Here is a 15,306-nt window from a genome sequence, read left to right on the forward strand (position 1 = left end):
TTAAGCCACCACCGATCTGTATATGTTGTCCTATGGGTGGTCATTTAACGCTGCAGAATCTGATGGTGTGAATGCACTCTTCGTGGCTGAATATTTTAGTGTGTCCTAGTGAATTGAAATGTGAAGTTTTGCCAATTCGTTCAGCCTTCCTTTATAGATCCAAAAGACAACTTTTCTTTGACCTGTTAAGGCTAACAAGAAATACATACACAGATCATCGAGGTACCTAGTTAAAAACATCAAAGCGCTAGAATATAGTCATCACAAAGAAACACAATTGCTCATGTGTATGTGGACATGGAACCAATTATGGATCCCAACAGGTCGTTCTGGGACAGATGTTGGAGGAATATTGTACAATAGGCTCGTCTGATTCCTGGCATGTGATAAATCATCAACACTTAATGTGGGAAGGGGGGTATGGTCTGTACGTTACCATTTACATTATCTCAGTGTTTGCAGACTTTGTGCTAGCTTTAAATGCATTTTGTAACATTTAGGATGCGTTTTCTGTTGTGAACATTTATATGTGAACTCTTAATAAAACCATAACTTATCAAATCTTTATCATTGTGTATTCTTCATGGGGTTTTCTCATCACTGACAATCACTGATAGTCATGATCCTTTGATCTTAATCTACAGCTGCCCATTTCTCCTGCAGTGGCCACTAGAGGAGAAATGTAGTATTGCAGTGTAATAAGTGCACAGGCTTAGTGTACACCTGAGCAAGACTTGCAGTTTAATGAATTTCAACACACAAATAAATAGAAATACAGATGACCTCTGACTATTAACTATGCTGGCCATTAAAGAATGGCATAACCCGAATTAGCTTGATGTTCTGGCCATCACCCGGAGAATGCGCAAACCCATTGTTAGTCAGTTGATTGGATTGCTCATGCTGAAATCAAAATCATTGTACTCGACAGCACATCGTCCTGTGTAAACAGTGGATGTGCTGCCGATAACCACAATATTCTATTCTAAGATGTCCTAGAACGATCGATTATATTATTGATCGTTCTTTACACATACAAATTCTGGTCTGCCTGCCTAAACAGGCCAGTAAATGACTGCCGATCAGCGGCCATTTAATGACTGCGGGTGACAGGTGTGGATGCACTTTAAAATATGACTTTTGATGTATTCTTAGTGCGAAATCTCAACATTAATGCTCTTGGCATGCTACAAATATGAAAATCTGCTGCATGCCCTTCAATCTCCTCTATTTGTTTCACTATGCATGATTAAAGTTTTTAATGGCGTGATCTAATCATATGTGTTCAGGAGCGCACCGCTCCTATGCCTCCCGGATTCCTGGTTGATAGGGGGGGGGGGGGACGGTGCACCCCTTTAGATTCATAGTTTAGATAAGCCACATGGTCGTTCAGCTAGTCCAGACATGATGTGAGCAGAGGCAGCTTTGCTTCTACAGCATGGAAAAAGCGCAGGGCCTGTAGCTGGGCACATCCTGCCAGTTTTAGAGCGGCGCTAAAGCCTTCAAGTGCCATGTACCCGCTTTGTGTGTGTCTATATATATATATTTAATTCAGGTATTTAGCACTTATATTCTTCACAGTAATCCAAACAGCTTGTCATCACTCATAAGTCCCTGTCCCCATTGGGACTTGTAATGTAAATTCCAAATTATTCCATGCAGATGTCACCCTTCATCTATCCCAGCGCTGCAAGTCATCGCTGCTAATCACTGTGTCACCGTGCTGAATATCCTTATTGCAGCCCTTTAGCGGTATAACTTGCTGTGGTTGTTGTCACATACATCTGGAACTATACATAACATCTACTTTATTTTGCTGCAGATGTTTGGGTTTCAAGCTGGGCTCACGTACCTGGACAGCAAAGGAACCTGCTACCCCCCTGTCCCAGTGATACCTGCCTTTAGCACGGCTTTGTTTGGAAAACTTCTTAGGCTCCCACAGCATTGGTAAGTGCATTATATACATTTCTTTGAGTACTTGTTCCCATATACAAAAACAATATGAAAAAAGTGCTCATCTCTGCAGAAGCCTTCGGCATACATGTCCCAGATCATCAAAGCGATTGCACTAGAATTCTGGCATAAGTCGCTGTGAAAAGTTGCATATTTTTTTTCGCTGAGGTGGGACCCGCGATGTCACACATCTTCTGTTTGATGATGGACAGTGTGCCCCAAATCTTACTCTAGTCCCTGACTGGAGTAAGATTTGGTGCGAAGCGTACGCCACGTCAGATGTTTCTGATTCATTTACAGATGTACACATTTTAATTTAAAGGAACCTGTCAGCAGGATTGTGCTGAGTAACTTACACACAGTGTCAGGTCTGTGCCGTTTTACTGATTAAAATGATACCTGGTGATGAAATCCGTCTTGTGGTTGATGTTCAATTTTTATTTATAAAATAAGGGTCAGGTCAGTGAGGGATCAGTGACCTGTCTGAAGCCATAGACATGAATATAAAATCAGAGCACCACATGATGACCCCACACAGGCCGCCTGGAGCACGAGCTTATCATTAACACAAAACTAAAAATAAAGATTAAACAAGAATCACAAGACTGATTTCATCACCAGGTATCATTGTAATCAGTATAACGGCGCCGACCTGACAGTGCCTGTAGGTTACTGTGCACAATCCTGCTGACAGGATCCCTTTAATAAGGATCATCTGACTCCATCAATACCGGCATGAATATCAGTGGTGCTGATGAATAGCGGCTATAGCTTTCAAAAAATTACATCATCTTTGCTTTAAAAGATAAACGTAGCAGATTTTTTCATTCCCCCAAAAATACTGCTTAAAAAATGGATGATTTATGCAACTCAGGAACATGGCCCGAAAGTGTCATGACTGCAAGACGCTGGGCCACAGGGAAGATATTTGGCCTTGATAAATGTTTTTTTTCCCCTACGTAAAACCTGACGTCTCTCATCATTTTACTGATCACACATGAATTCTGACCGTGCAGAAGAATCTTTTGCCCTGTTACCTGATCTAATCTACAAACATGAGCGGAGCCAGGTTTACCATGCCAGAAGTTAGTCAGTAGGTGTTAAATCCCATTGCTGTCCTAATTAATCAGCATGAGTCTACGATTGCCTCCATTCCTGCGGACCCCCTATGTTGATGGCTTTCATACAGCTTCACGGGACGTCTCTGTCTTCTTTCTAGATAAAAAAGAATAGCAGATAATATTGGGGTTCTGGTTTCCTCTGCAGCTTTTATATATATTGGCAAGAAAACACTCAATACTTGAGTTTCAACGTAACATGCAAGTGTTTAAACACAGACGTGAACTTTGAACCAGAACCATAGATATAAAAAAGGATATGATAGCCATCTGGCCTTTTTCCAGACTACATTGTTTTTTACTCTGGCTGTCTTAGTTTTGTGTTTTATACTAGAGTTGTACAATATTTCTAACATTATGTATTCACAAGGAAAGCACTTTAATCTTACAGTGGTTCTAGTAGCCAAAAAGTCAATATGTAAAATTCCTTTATTTCATGGTTATGATGCCAGACTTGTATGCAGGTGTCCTGTGCGCTGTATCTTTATTATATTCCTCCGTTATGGTCTGATGTGTCTATCCTGAGAAATACAGTGCGTTGAATAAGTTTTCATACCTGATGAACTTTTCCACATTTTTTCACGTTACACCCACAAACTTAAATATATTCTATTGAGATTTTATGTGATATGCCAATACAAAGTAGCAAGTATTTGTGAAGTGTAAAGGAAATGATGCATGAGTTCCTAATTATTTTAAAAATGTAAATCTGAAAATTGTGACGTGCCCCCCTGTAGTCTGATACCCTCCCATTGCCTCCAAAAGTCACGTAATTGGTAAATTGAGTATACCTGTGTGTAATCATTTCTCAGTATAACTACAGCTGTTCTGTGAAGGCCTCAGAGGTTTGTTGTGGAAGATTAGGGATGAAACGGCATCATGAAAACCAACGAACACACCTGACAGGTCAGGGATAAAATTGTGTAGAAGGCTAAAACAGGGTTAGGTTATAAAGAAAAAAGAAATAGCCCAAGCTCTGAGCATCTCACGGAGCACTGTTCGATCCATCATCCAAATATGGGATGAGTATGGCACAACTGCAAATCTAACAAGACATGGCTGTTCACCTAACTGACATCTCAAGCAAGGAGATCACTCAATAGAGAAGCGACCAATAGGCCCATGGTCACTCTGGAGAATCTGCAGAGATCCACAGCTCAGGTGGGAGAATCTGTTCATAGGACAAATATTAGTCATATACACCACTAATAAGACCTTTATGTTTGAGAGGCAAGATGAAATGCATTTTTGAAATCAAGCCATACGGAGTCCCCTTTGCAGTTTGCAAAAAGCCATGTAGGAGACTGATCTAGTATATAGAAGAAGGTGCTCTGGTCAAATGAGATCAAAGTGGCAATTTTTAGGCTAAATGCATAATGCTATGTGGTGTGGAAAACTAACACTGTATGTCACCCTGAAAACACCATCCCCAAAGTCAAACATCGTGGTAGAAGCATCATGCTGTGGGGTTAATTTTCTTCAGCAGGGACAGGGAGGCTGGTAATAGTTGATGGGATGATAGATGGAGCTAAATACAGGGCAGTCCTGGAGGAAAACTTGGGGCGTAGGTTCACCTTCCAGCAGGCCAACGGCCCTAAACATTGTGCCAGAGCTACAATGGATGGTTTATATCAAAACATATTCATGTGTGTGAATGGCCCAGTCACAGTCCATACCGAAATCCCATTGAGAATCTGTGGCAAGGCAATTTTTGAAACTGGGTTCTCGGTTTCCTACTGTTCTCCTAATTCATAAGGTATGGGGAAAAGTTATACAGATTAGGGGTGTCACGGGCCTTACCAAATACTCTCCTATATGGGATAATATAAACTTACAAGAATTTAAGCAAATGGAAGGATATGGGCCATGGAGAGAGGCAGGAATTAGAAAGATGGGTCAGCTACTGGGTCAAGGGGGACTTAAGTCATTCGTGGAGTTACAAACAGAATTCCAGTTATCACATTTAAATTTATATCATTCTAAAAGAATTCAGCATGCGTATCGGTCTCAATGTTGAGATCCAGATTGATATCACGCTGGCTTCCATTTTGGAGAACAGCGGGACAAGGGGGGCAATTTCAGAAGTGTATAGAGATTTATTATTCACCTTTCTAGTCAAACATCCCATCAAGTCTAGAGAGAAATCGGAAGCTGAATTGGGAGAGATAAATGATGATAGGTGGGAATCCATTTTAGAATATGTGACTTAGGGTACCGTCTCACAGTGGCACTTTGGTCGCTACGACGGCACGATCCGTGACGCTCCAGCATCGCTCCATTATCGCTCCAGCGTCGTAGACTGCGGTCACACTTCGCAATGCACGGCGCTGGAGCGATAATTTCATGACGTATTTGCGATGTAGAAGCCGTTGGTTACTGTGCGCACATCGTATACAATATCGTGCACACCTTTGTTACACGATGCGATCATGCCGCCACAGCGGGACACTTGACGACGAAAGAAGGTTTCAAACGATCTGCTACAACGTACGATTCTCAGCGGGGTCACTGATCGCAGTAGCGTGTCAGACACAGCGAGATCGTAAGTATATCGCTGGAACGTCCCGGATTGTGCTGTCGTAGCGACCACAGTGCCACTGTGAGACAGTACCCTAAGATCTCTATGAGCGAACCTGGGAGCATGTCTCAATTATATGTGATTCATAGAGCTTACAGAACTCCCGATAGGCTGTTCAAGATGGGTTTGGGGTCTGATTCCGAGTGTCCACGATGTTCGCAGGAACAGGCAGACATGTTACACATGCTGTGGCACTGCCCTAGATTGTCGGCCTTCTGGACAGCTGTATTGAATCGGATTGAATTGGTATATAGATGTGTCATTCCCAGAGACCCTTTGGTCTGTATATTAGGCTATGTGGAAGAAATAGCAGTGGTATCTATGGTTAAACTGGCGATTGCTAGACTGTTATTCATAGCGAGGAAATTGATAGCTCGGTTCTGGATCAGGGAGGAGCCGCCGACTAGACGAGACTTTCTTACGCAGGCGGATCATATAATTTTATTGGAAAAAAAGTACCGTATTTTCCGGCGTATAAGATGACTTTTTAACCCCTGAAAATCTTCTTAAAAGTCGGGGGTCGTCTTATACGCCGGGTATCGCCTTGTACGCCGGGTGTATGTGGTGGGTGGGGGTCCTGATGACAACGAGGGGGCGTCTCACAGGAAAGTGAGTATCCCCCATTACCTCATCATAGCGCTGCAGCGTGGGGTCTCTGTGCTGGGAGCGGCGGCTGCTGTGCTGTGGGGCGGCGGCTCCTCTTCTGCAGTGTGGGGCCTCTGGTGCTGTGGGGCGGCGGCGGCGCCGTATCTTCATGCAGTCGGGGCTCCTCCGGCATCGCAAAGCTCGGAGGCCCCGCTGGCAGCTCCATCGGTACAATGCGGTGGCCTCCGGGAAAATGGCCGCTGCTCAGATTCAGATCTCGTGTCCCGAGATCTCGGGACGAGATCTGAATCTGAGCATGCGCCGCCCCCAGCGGCCATTTTCCCGGAGGCCACCGCATCGCACCTATTGAGCTGCCTCCGGGAAAATGGCCGCTGCTCAGATTCAGATCTCGTCTCCCGAGATCTCGGGACGAGATCTGAATCTGAGCATGCGCCGCCCCCAGCGGCCATTTTCCCGGAGGCCACCGCATTGCACCTATTGAGCTGCCTCCGGGAAAATGGCCGCTGCTCAGATTCAGATCTCGTCTCCCGAGATCTCGGGACGAGATCTGAATCTGAGCAGCGGCCATTTTCCCGGAGGCCACCGCATTGTACCGATGGAGCTGCCAGCGGGGCCTCCGAGCTTTGCGATGCCGGAGGAGCCCCGACTGCATGAAGATACGCCGCCGCCCCACAGCACCAGAGGCCCCACACTGCAGAAGAGGAGCTGCCGCCCCACAGCACAGCAGCCGCCGCTCCCAGCACAGAGACCCCACGCTGCAGCGCTACGATGAGGTAATGGGGGATACTCACTTTCCTGTGAGACGCCCCCTCGTCGTCATCAGGACCACTCCCCCCCCCCCCCCCCCAAAAAGGCACATATTCACCGGCCCTATAAGACGACATAGGGTGTATAAGAAGACCCCCGACTTTTAAGAAGATTTTATATTTTAACTGGTAAAGTTGGGGGGTCGTCTTATACGCCCATATATATACAAAAAAGGTTGCACTCTATCGTGCCAAAGCATGTCTAATATGGAATACTTGAAATTTGAATAGCAAAATGGCTTTTGAACATTAGAAAATTATTTAAGAGACGCTTAGCACAGAATTTGATATAATCAAATAGTGTGTGCCCATCAACCGACGTCAAGGTGGTCTCATAAACTGATGGGTCCCTGACCTCCCTGTCCAAATGTGAACACTTACCATTGGCCTTTGGAAAGTGTTCACATTTGGACAGGGAGGTCAGGGACCCATCAGTTTATGAGACCACCTTGACGTCGGTTGATGGGCACACACTATTTGATTATATCAAATTATGTGCTAAGCGTCTCTTAAATAATTTTCTAATGTTCAAAAGCCATTTTGCTATTCAAATTTCAAGTATTCCATATTAGACATGCTTTGGCACGATAGAGTGCAACCTTTTTTGTATATTTATGTATGGAGGTAGCTGCTCCTGGTATGCACCTATTCACACTAGTTAGGATGTGCGAGTCTTTTTTCTGTCACGTCTTATACGCCCAGTCGTCTTATACGCCGGAAAATACGGTATCTATACTAAGAGAAATAAACTAGATGTATTTCAAAAGATATGGCAGCCATGGATAGAATGGAATTAGAATTGTGGGGAGGATGCATAATGGTATAGATGATGTTCATACTATACAATTGTATTTGAATTGGGGAAGGAATATCGGATGGGAAATTGGGAAGGCATTAAAGGGGTCTCGAAGGGGGGGATGGGGGGGGGAGTTTTGTTCATAAAATATATGATTATCTGTGAATAACAGCTTGATGTCATTTGTTATATTTGTTTTTCCTTAATAAAAATTTATCTGATTAAAAAAAAAAGAGAATCTGTGGCAAAACCTGAAAATTGCTTTCACAGACACCTAAATGCAATCTCACTGAGCGAGAACGAGTGTGCAAAAAAGAGGGCTCAAAAATGGCCATTCAAAATATTGAATACAAATGCACATCACAATTTTCAGATTTATATTTTTAACATAATTAGAAAACCATGGATTATTTTCTTTAGACTTCACAAATACTTGTTTCTTTGTGTTGGTATATTATATAAAATCCCAAAAAAATACATTTAAGCTTGTGAGAGTAACGTGAATAGATGTGGAAAAGTTCACAGGGAATGAATACTTTTTCAAGGCACTGTACATGGCTGTTTGTACTTTAAGTGAATCTTCTTACTGTTATGAATATGATAATTTTGTTTAGAATTTGCATTTTCTTAGTTTGTCATTTAAGATGAACCTGCTAGCACTGTTCCCTACCCTTTCTCCTAACCGATGATAAATGAGTATTACATGTTCAGCAAATAAAGATTACTGGTACTCTTTATATAATGAAGCTTTATGCAATTTTTAAAAAATACTTTCTATATCAGTTCAGTTTTCGAGATCTCTGCTTTCTGTTGTTTTATTTACTTCTCCAGTCTGTCCTGATGACATGATCACATTGGCACATTTAGGCTGTGTGCACACGTTGCGGATTTTTCGCTTTTTTTTTCTCGCTATAAAAATGCTTAAAATACGCATACATATGCATCCCATCATTTAGAATGAAATCCACAATTTTTGTGCATATGTTGCGGGTTTTTTTCCGCGAAAAATCCACATGCGGATTTCTTGCAGAAAATGTCCGGATTTGTTCAGGAAATTTCTGCAAGAAATCGTGATGTGTGCATATAGCCTTAGCAATAAAAAATTCGATTTACTCAATGTGGTTATTTAGCAATCTTTATATATTTATACAATGCTGCTATAATTTATCAGCGCTACCTGCAAAGAAATATGTGAACACTTTTTATACAAGATAGCCCATTTAATCCAGGTCTGCAATTTTTTGTGCACAAGAGTAGGATAAATTCAGCTTATTAGAAGACCTTAATTTGAAGGATGGGGTGGCGGGCCTAGCTATGAGGTCAACAAGGCTCCCTGCGGATTCAACCACTCCTTTGGCATACTGTTACACAGCTCCGACTTGTTTACCCTGTGACTTTGTCATCACCCCTGCTGTGTAAAGTGTTAATTCAGTTGGTATCCTGCTTGGACCATGACTGAAGGTCTGATCATCTCAGACACCTTTGTTGAGTGTTATTTTAAGGTTCTGTTGCAAGAGGTTTTTTTTAGCTAGTTAACACTTAATGCCACCTAGTTTACTTGTCTTAAAACATGGTAGCAAGTTCATTAATGTGTCTTGAAAGGAAAGCAGATTGCAGCTGGAAGTATCGATAGGATGTCATGGGGTTGTATCTTATATTTAGTAATGGTCTTGTAACAATAGTGTTGTACCCTATACTGAAGTTTGTATGTGCATTGCAAATTAGTTTTGTTTGTTTTTTTTACTTTTTTTTTTTAATCATAATTCATTAAATATGCTGGTGTGATGGAGGCATTAGATAATGCAGATGCAAGATTTGTGTGGATAACACACAGCAGCTTCTCTCCAGTATGGAGCTGGCCACTGTTCCATTCATTGCCTCCAGGAGTGATGAAGGTGACCCAGCACTGTTCTTCATCTGTCTCCATCACCGCCATAGATAGTGAAGGTGGTCCACATGCATGACCATTGATTTGTTCAAGCAGAGGACTCGAGGAACCTATTTTCAGAATTACTGGGGGCTCCCAGTGGTTGAACCCAGTGTATAACAACTTATCAACTTATGTCACATGTAACGCACCATGGAATTAATGGCGCTATAATAATAAAAAATAGTAAGAATCTTGTGGATTAGGAAGATGTTTTTATAGAGGACCAACCACTTTTAAAACTATGTTCACATGTTTAGTAGTCAATCCAGCAGCAATCTGGTGGCAAAATTTTTTTTTTTTTTTTTTTTTTTTTTTATACTGATTCAGCTGGATTCATTTTCTTTTTAACATTGAAGTCTATGGAAGACGGATCCGTTAATTAGCCATCCATTGTTCTCCAGTTTGAAACGGATCCATATTTTGCTTACTGGAGGTGGAAAAATAAATCTTTACTGCTGGACATGTGAACTGATGCAGCAAGTAAAAATCGTTTTCCATAGACTTCAATGTTGAAAGATAAAACGTATCCAGCTGAAGTTCGTTTTTTAAAAGCGGACAAAAAAAGTCATGTCTGCACAACTTTTTTGGCAACAGACTGCAGCTGGATCCTTTCTAATCATTAGTTAGAACGGATCCAGTAGCAATTTATTAACAAAAAAGTTGTGCAGACACAACTTTTTTTGTCCTGCAAAAAAAAAAAAAAAAATGATTTCAAAATTTCAAATGAATCCACTTTTTTTCAACATTGAAGTCTATTGAAAATTGATCCGCTAATTATCCATCTGCTTTGTTCCAGTTGAAACTGATCCAGTAATTAAAAAAAAGTATCCTTTTTTAATGAAAGAAAAACAGTTACTGAACTGATCAGTTTCCCATTGACTTCAATGTTACAAAAATGTTTGATCCATTTGAAATCATTTTTTTTTTTAGCTCGACAAAAAAGTTGTCTGCCCAACATTTTTGTTAACATATTGTTGCTGTATCCGTTCTAATTGATGATTACTGGACATGTGAACGTCAGTGACAACCGGGAGGGGAGTTATCTAAAACTCGACTGCTCTGGGTGAAGAAACGCCATACTGGTCTAATCTGGAATAATTTGCTTGTTCCTTGGATGACAATAAAAGAAGTTTGAGCTCACGTAAGAACTATTATATGGGAAATCAAGAACATGAGTGGTAATGTTCTCAGTTGTTGTGGAACGGTTTGTGAGGCTTGAGGACTTTTAACCGACTTAGTGTAGCTACAGAAAGAAAATGAAGCTATATCCTCCTCTACAGCCACGCGCTTCAGTCACTGGGGCGGTGCAGGGGTTAATACAGTTACCGCTTACAACACAGTGTGCGCAGAGCAGGCTGTCAATGTGCTGGGTAGTGACTACAGCGGACTCCCTGTGTAGTGAGCATCAAAGCAAAAGGTGGCTACTTTGAAGAACCTAGAATATAAGACATATTTTCAGTTGTTTCACACTTTTTTGTTAAGTATATAATTCCACATGTGTTAATTCATAGTTTGGATACCTTCAGTTGTGAATGTACAATTTGGATAAATTGTATTCTTTAAATGAGAAGGTGTGTACAAACTTGTGGTCTGTACTGTGTATATTATGTGTATATCTATATGTATATGTGTGTTTAAGTGTATAAAAGTATTAGGTCATTCTTCTCTTCCACCAGGACATAGAAACAAGATAATCTGCCTAGAATTTGAGCAGGCTGACGTGTGGAACATTTGACACATCTTCTGCTCGTATCTGTCTCCTTGCCATGTTCTGTGTCTGTCAGCAGCACTGACACCTCCATGTAAACCTAAACAGCGGCCGGCACCAGTCCGTTATGTAAACTCAACAATAGCATAGCACGAGTAATAAAGTAGAGAAATAAATGAGCAGAGCAGCAGCCGCTCAAATGAAGTGTAGCCTGAAGTGAATAAAACTCCAGATGAAATACATCAAATGGCACTTGAACTAAATCGAAGTCAGCGTGAGCGCTGAGAACTCCATTGAAGTCGTGCAGTTAGCGAGAATTAGTTTGCTAGAATAACCTGGTAATGCCATTAAACTCTGAGTCACTCCTCGAAATTATACCACCTGCTTTATTTGCCGTTCTGGACCGTCCATCCCTTCTTCGTTCTCACAGTGCACATATGATGCTACACATGTTTCTGTCTTCTCTCTTTTTTTTTGAGAATATTTTTATCACAGGCTGATGTAGCTTGTTTTATGCTGTTTTTTTTTCTTTTTATTATATAAAAAAAAAGAAAGACATTTTATGAACTGTTATGGAATCCCTCAGGTGGTATGTTTTGAGTTAACAGTGAAAATCCCAACTTTATTTCTGACATAAATCAAAATCTAAGCTCGGCGATTGTGGTGTCTTCCATACACATTCCACACTAAGTTGCAACGCTGCAGCCCTGGGTTCCTTCTTTTAAATTAATAAGCAATGTTCTCTAAACGTGACATACAAGTAAACAAGCGCGTGAGAAAGCGTTCCGACTGTCTCCCACCACTTTTGTTTATTTATGTTTTTTATGGTTATGGGAGTTTTATGTTTTGTGATTTATTTTTACTCTTTTTTGTTTTCCTTTTTCTTTCCCCCATACTGCAATTTTTACTTGAGGTTTTTCCATGGTTATTTTTGATTGTATTATGGATCAATTAAATTTATTTCCAGTCTCCCTTCAACTCTGCATCAAGATTTGGTTAAGATTTTGCAAGGTGACTGTTGGAGGTGCCCACGATACACAAAATCAAGTGGGGGAAAAATTAGGCTGCGCTTACAGGTTCGCTGCAGATTTCACTAAATACAGAGTGAAATCCATAGTGAATATTGCCAGCATAAATTGACATTTTTGTACACAGCTTGGTAAAAGCTCGTCCATTTTGCTGATACCGTAAGGCTATGTAGATTTTCTGTCCAGCAAATTCGTATTGAAAATCTGAAGCATATCCGACCTGTGTGGACAATGCAATAATCTATAGTCACAATCAACATCCAGTGAGCTGTCAGTCAAGATGAGAAGTTGTCTCTACATAGGAATACAGACAAGGAGGCAGAGCTGCTAGAAGTGCTCTGATCACACCCAAAGCACTTAAAGGGAACCTGTCACCACCAAAATCGAAGGTGAGCTAAGCCCACCGGCATCAGGGGTTTATCTGCAGCATTCTGTAATAAGGGCAGAGCAAAGTACTGCAGTGCTCAGGCGCTGGTCCTCTCTGACCTTTCCCGGCACCTGCGCACTGCAGTACTTTGCAGACAAAGTACGCCTGCGCCGGAGCCGCAGCATGAGGACAAAAAGAGGACATCATCGTAAGAAGATGAGAGGCCCAGATCGCGACGCCCATTGGACCAGAACCTGACCGGGACCACCCCTGGGTGAGTATAATCTAACCTCTTTTTCTCATTTTTCAGGAAACGTTGGGGGCTTATCTACAGCATTACAGAATGCTGTAGATAAGCCCCTGATGCTGGTGGGCTTAGCTCACCTTAGATTTTGGGGGTGACAGGTTCACTTTAAGCATTATTTGCATATGTATTAAAACATAGAGTTTTTGATTATGGAGCATCAGATTTTTTAAATGAAGTTATAGATTAGCTTCTCTTTCAAAGAGCTACATGATGAGGTTTAGGGGCACGATCGTTATGCTAGATTCCCTTTAAGGCCCCGTTTTGCATTTGTTTTTGTTCCACTTTTAATGGATCTGTTTTTCCAGTGTCTTGGGCATGTGTGCTTAAAAAATTGATTCTTTAAGGGATGACATGAGATGCCGTCCCTTTTTATTCATTTCCCAAAAATGTCAACTTAAAAAAAAATATATATCCAGTTGCTATTCAATATTTTCTGCCAAAGAATAAAAGTTGCTCAGACTACGTTGTTTTGATCCAGTTAAAAAACTTATAGTAGCTGGATTGTAGTCAGAAATGTACTTCTCTGTTCCAATGAATGGATCCTCTGCTTTTTTTTTCATCCAAAAACGGATACAAAACCAATAATACGATAATTACTGGATACGTAAACGTAACCTAAGCTGGTTGTTTGTATGAAGTGTAGCACTTGTTCAGCATACACATCTTTTCCGACTCTTTTAAATTGCTAGTCCAGGATTATTTTCCTTTAATTATTTTTTAATACAGTGAAGGAAATAATTATTTGATCCCTTGCTGATTTTGTAAGTTTGCCCACTGAGAAAGACATGACCAGTCTATAATTTTAAGGGTAGGTTAATTTTAACATTGAGAGATAGAATTTCAAAAATAAAATTCAGAAAATCACATATAAATGTATTTGCATTTTGCAGTGAGAAATAAGTATTTGATCCCTCTGGCAAACAAGACTTAATACTTGGTGGCAAAACCCTTGTTGGCAAGCGCAGCAGTCAGACTTTTTTTTGTAGTTGGTGAGGTTTGCGCACATGTCAGGAGGAATTTTGGTCCACTCCTCTTTGCAGATCATCTCTAAGGCTAGTTTCACATTTGCGTCTGTTCGCGCAGCATTTGATCTGAATACATCCGTATGCGTCATGTGTACATATATTTAACATGGTGTACGCATGGACATGCATTTGCATTCGTTCACATGCTTTTGCGTATGCATGCGTCGTTTCACGGTGCCCGGCGGGTACAGCAAGCACAACATGTTGCATTTTTTGAGGCGTTAAAAATCCGTAAAATAAACGCAGGCATGCGCATGCGGATGAATGCGTTAAAAAATGCATTACTGTCTATGGGAACGCATGCGTATGCATGTCCTTGCGTAAGCATGCATTCGATGCGCTTGCATAATTCCATCTGTGCAAGTCCAGGAACTGATTGATACATGCCCATTGAGACCTGTCCTCCTGGAAATATCGAATCGAACGCATGCACATAAACGCAAACGCAGGCAAAAAATGCATACAAACGCATGCACACTCAGCGGGTTTTTGCCGTCATGCATAAGCTGATGCGGATAAAACCGCTGCGTAAATATGTTTGTATGCATTTTTGCATGTATTTGTGTATGCAGATGATACGATGTGCAGATATACGCAAGTGTGAACTTAGCCTAAATCATTAAGATTTTGAGACTGTCGCTTGGCAACTCGAAGCTTCAACTCCCTCCATAAGTTTTCTAAGGGATGAAAGTCTGGAGACTGGCTAGGCCACTCCATGACCTTAATGTGCTTCTTTTTGAGCCACTCCTTTGTTGCCTTGGTTGTATGTTTTGGGTCATTGTCTTGCTGGAAGACCCAGCCACGACCCATTTTTAATGTTCTGGCAGAAGGAAGGAGGTTGTCACTCATGATTTTACAGTACAGCGCTGGAGTCCTGGGTTCAAATCCCACCAAGGACAACATCTGCAAATAGTTTGTATGTTCTCTCCGTGTTTGCGTGGGTTTCCTCCGGGCATTCCGGTTTCCTCCCACATTCCAAAGACATACTGATAGGGAATTTAGATTGTGAGCCCCATTGGGGACAGCGATGGTAATGTCTGTAAAGTGCTGCGGAATATGTTAGCGCTATATAAAAAATAAAGAT

The 15,306-nt window shown here is 41.4% G+C and overlaps 1 protein-coding gene across 7 annotated transcripts in view; it reads left to right on the forward strand.

Moving 5' to 3' along the window:
- VPS13B (vacuolar protein sorting 13 homolog B) overlaps positions 1-15,306 on the forward strand; it is a 1,111,190-nt gene that overhangs the window by 180,794 nt on the left and 915,090 nt on the right. For all 7 annotated transcript variants that reach the window (XM_077270879.1, XM_077270877.1, XM_077270878.1 and 4 more), the window contains exon 16: positions 1,823-1,947. In XM_077270879.1, the coding sequence (XP_077126994.1) occupies positions 1,823-1,947 (125 nt within the window). The remainder of the gene's footprint in view (positions 1-1,822; positions 1,948-15,306) is intronic.

The sequence above is a fragment of the Ranitomeya variabilis genome, chromosome 6 (assembly GCF_051348905.1).
Source record: "Ranitomeya variabilis isolate aRanVar5 chromosome 6, aRanVar5.hap1, whole genome shotgun sequence".
Taxonomy (NCBI): Eukaryota; Metazoa; Chordata; class Amphibia; order Anura; family Dendrobatidae; genus Ranitomeya; species Ranitomeya variabilis.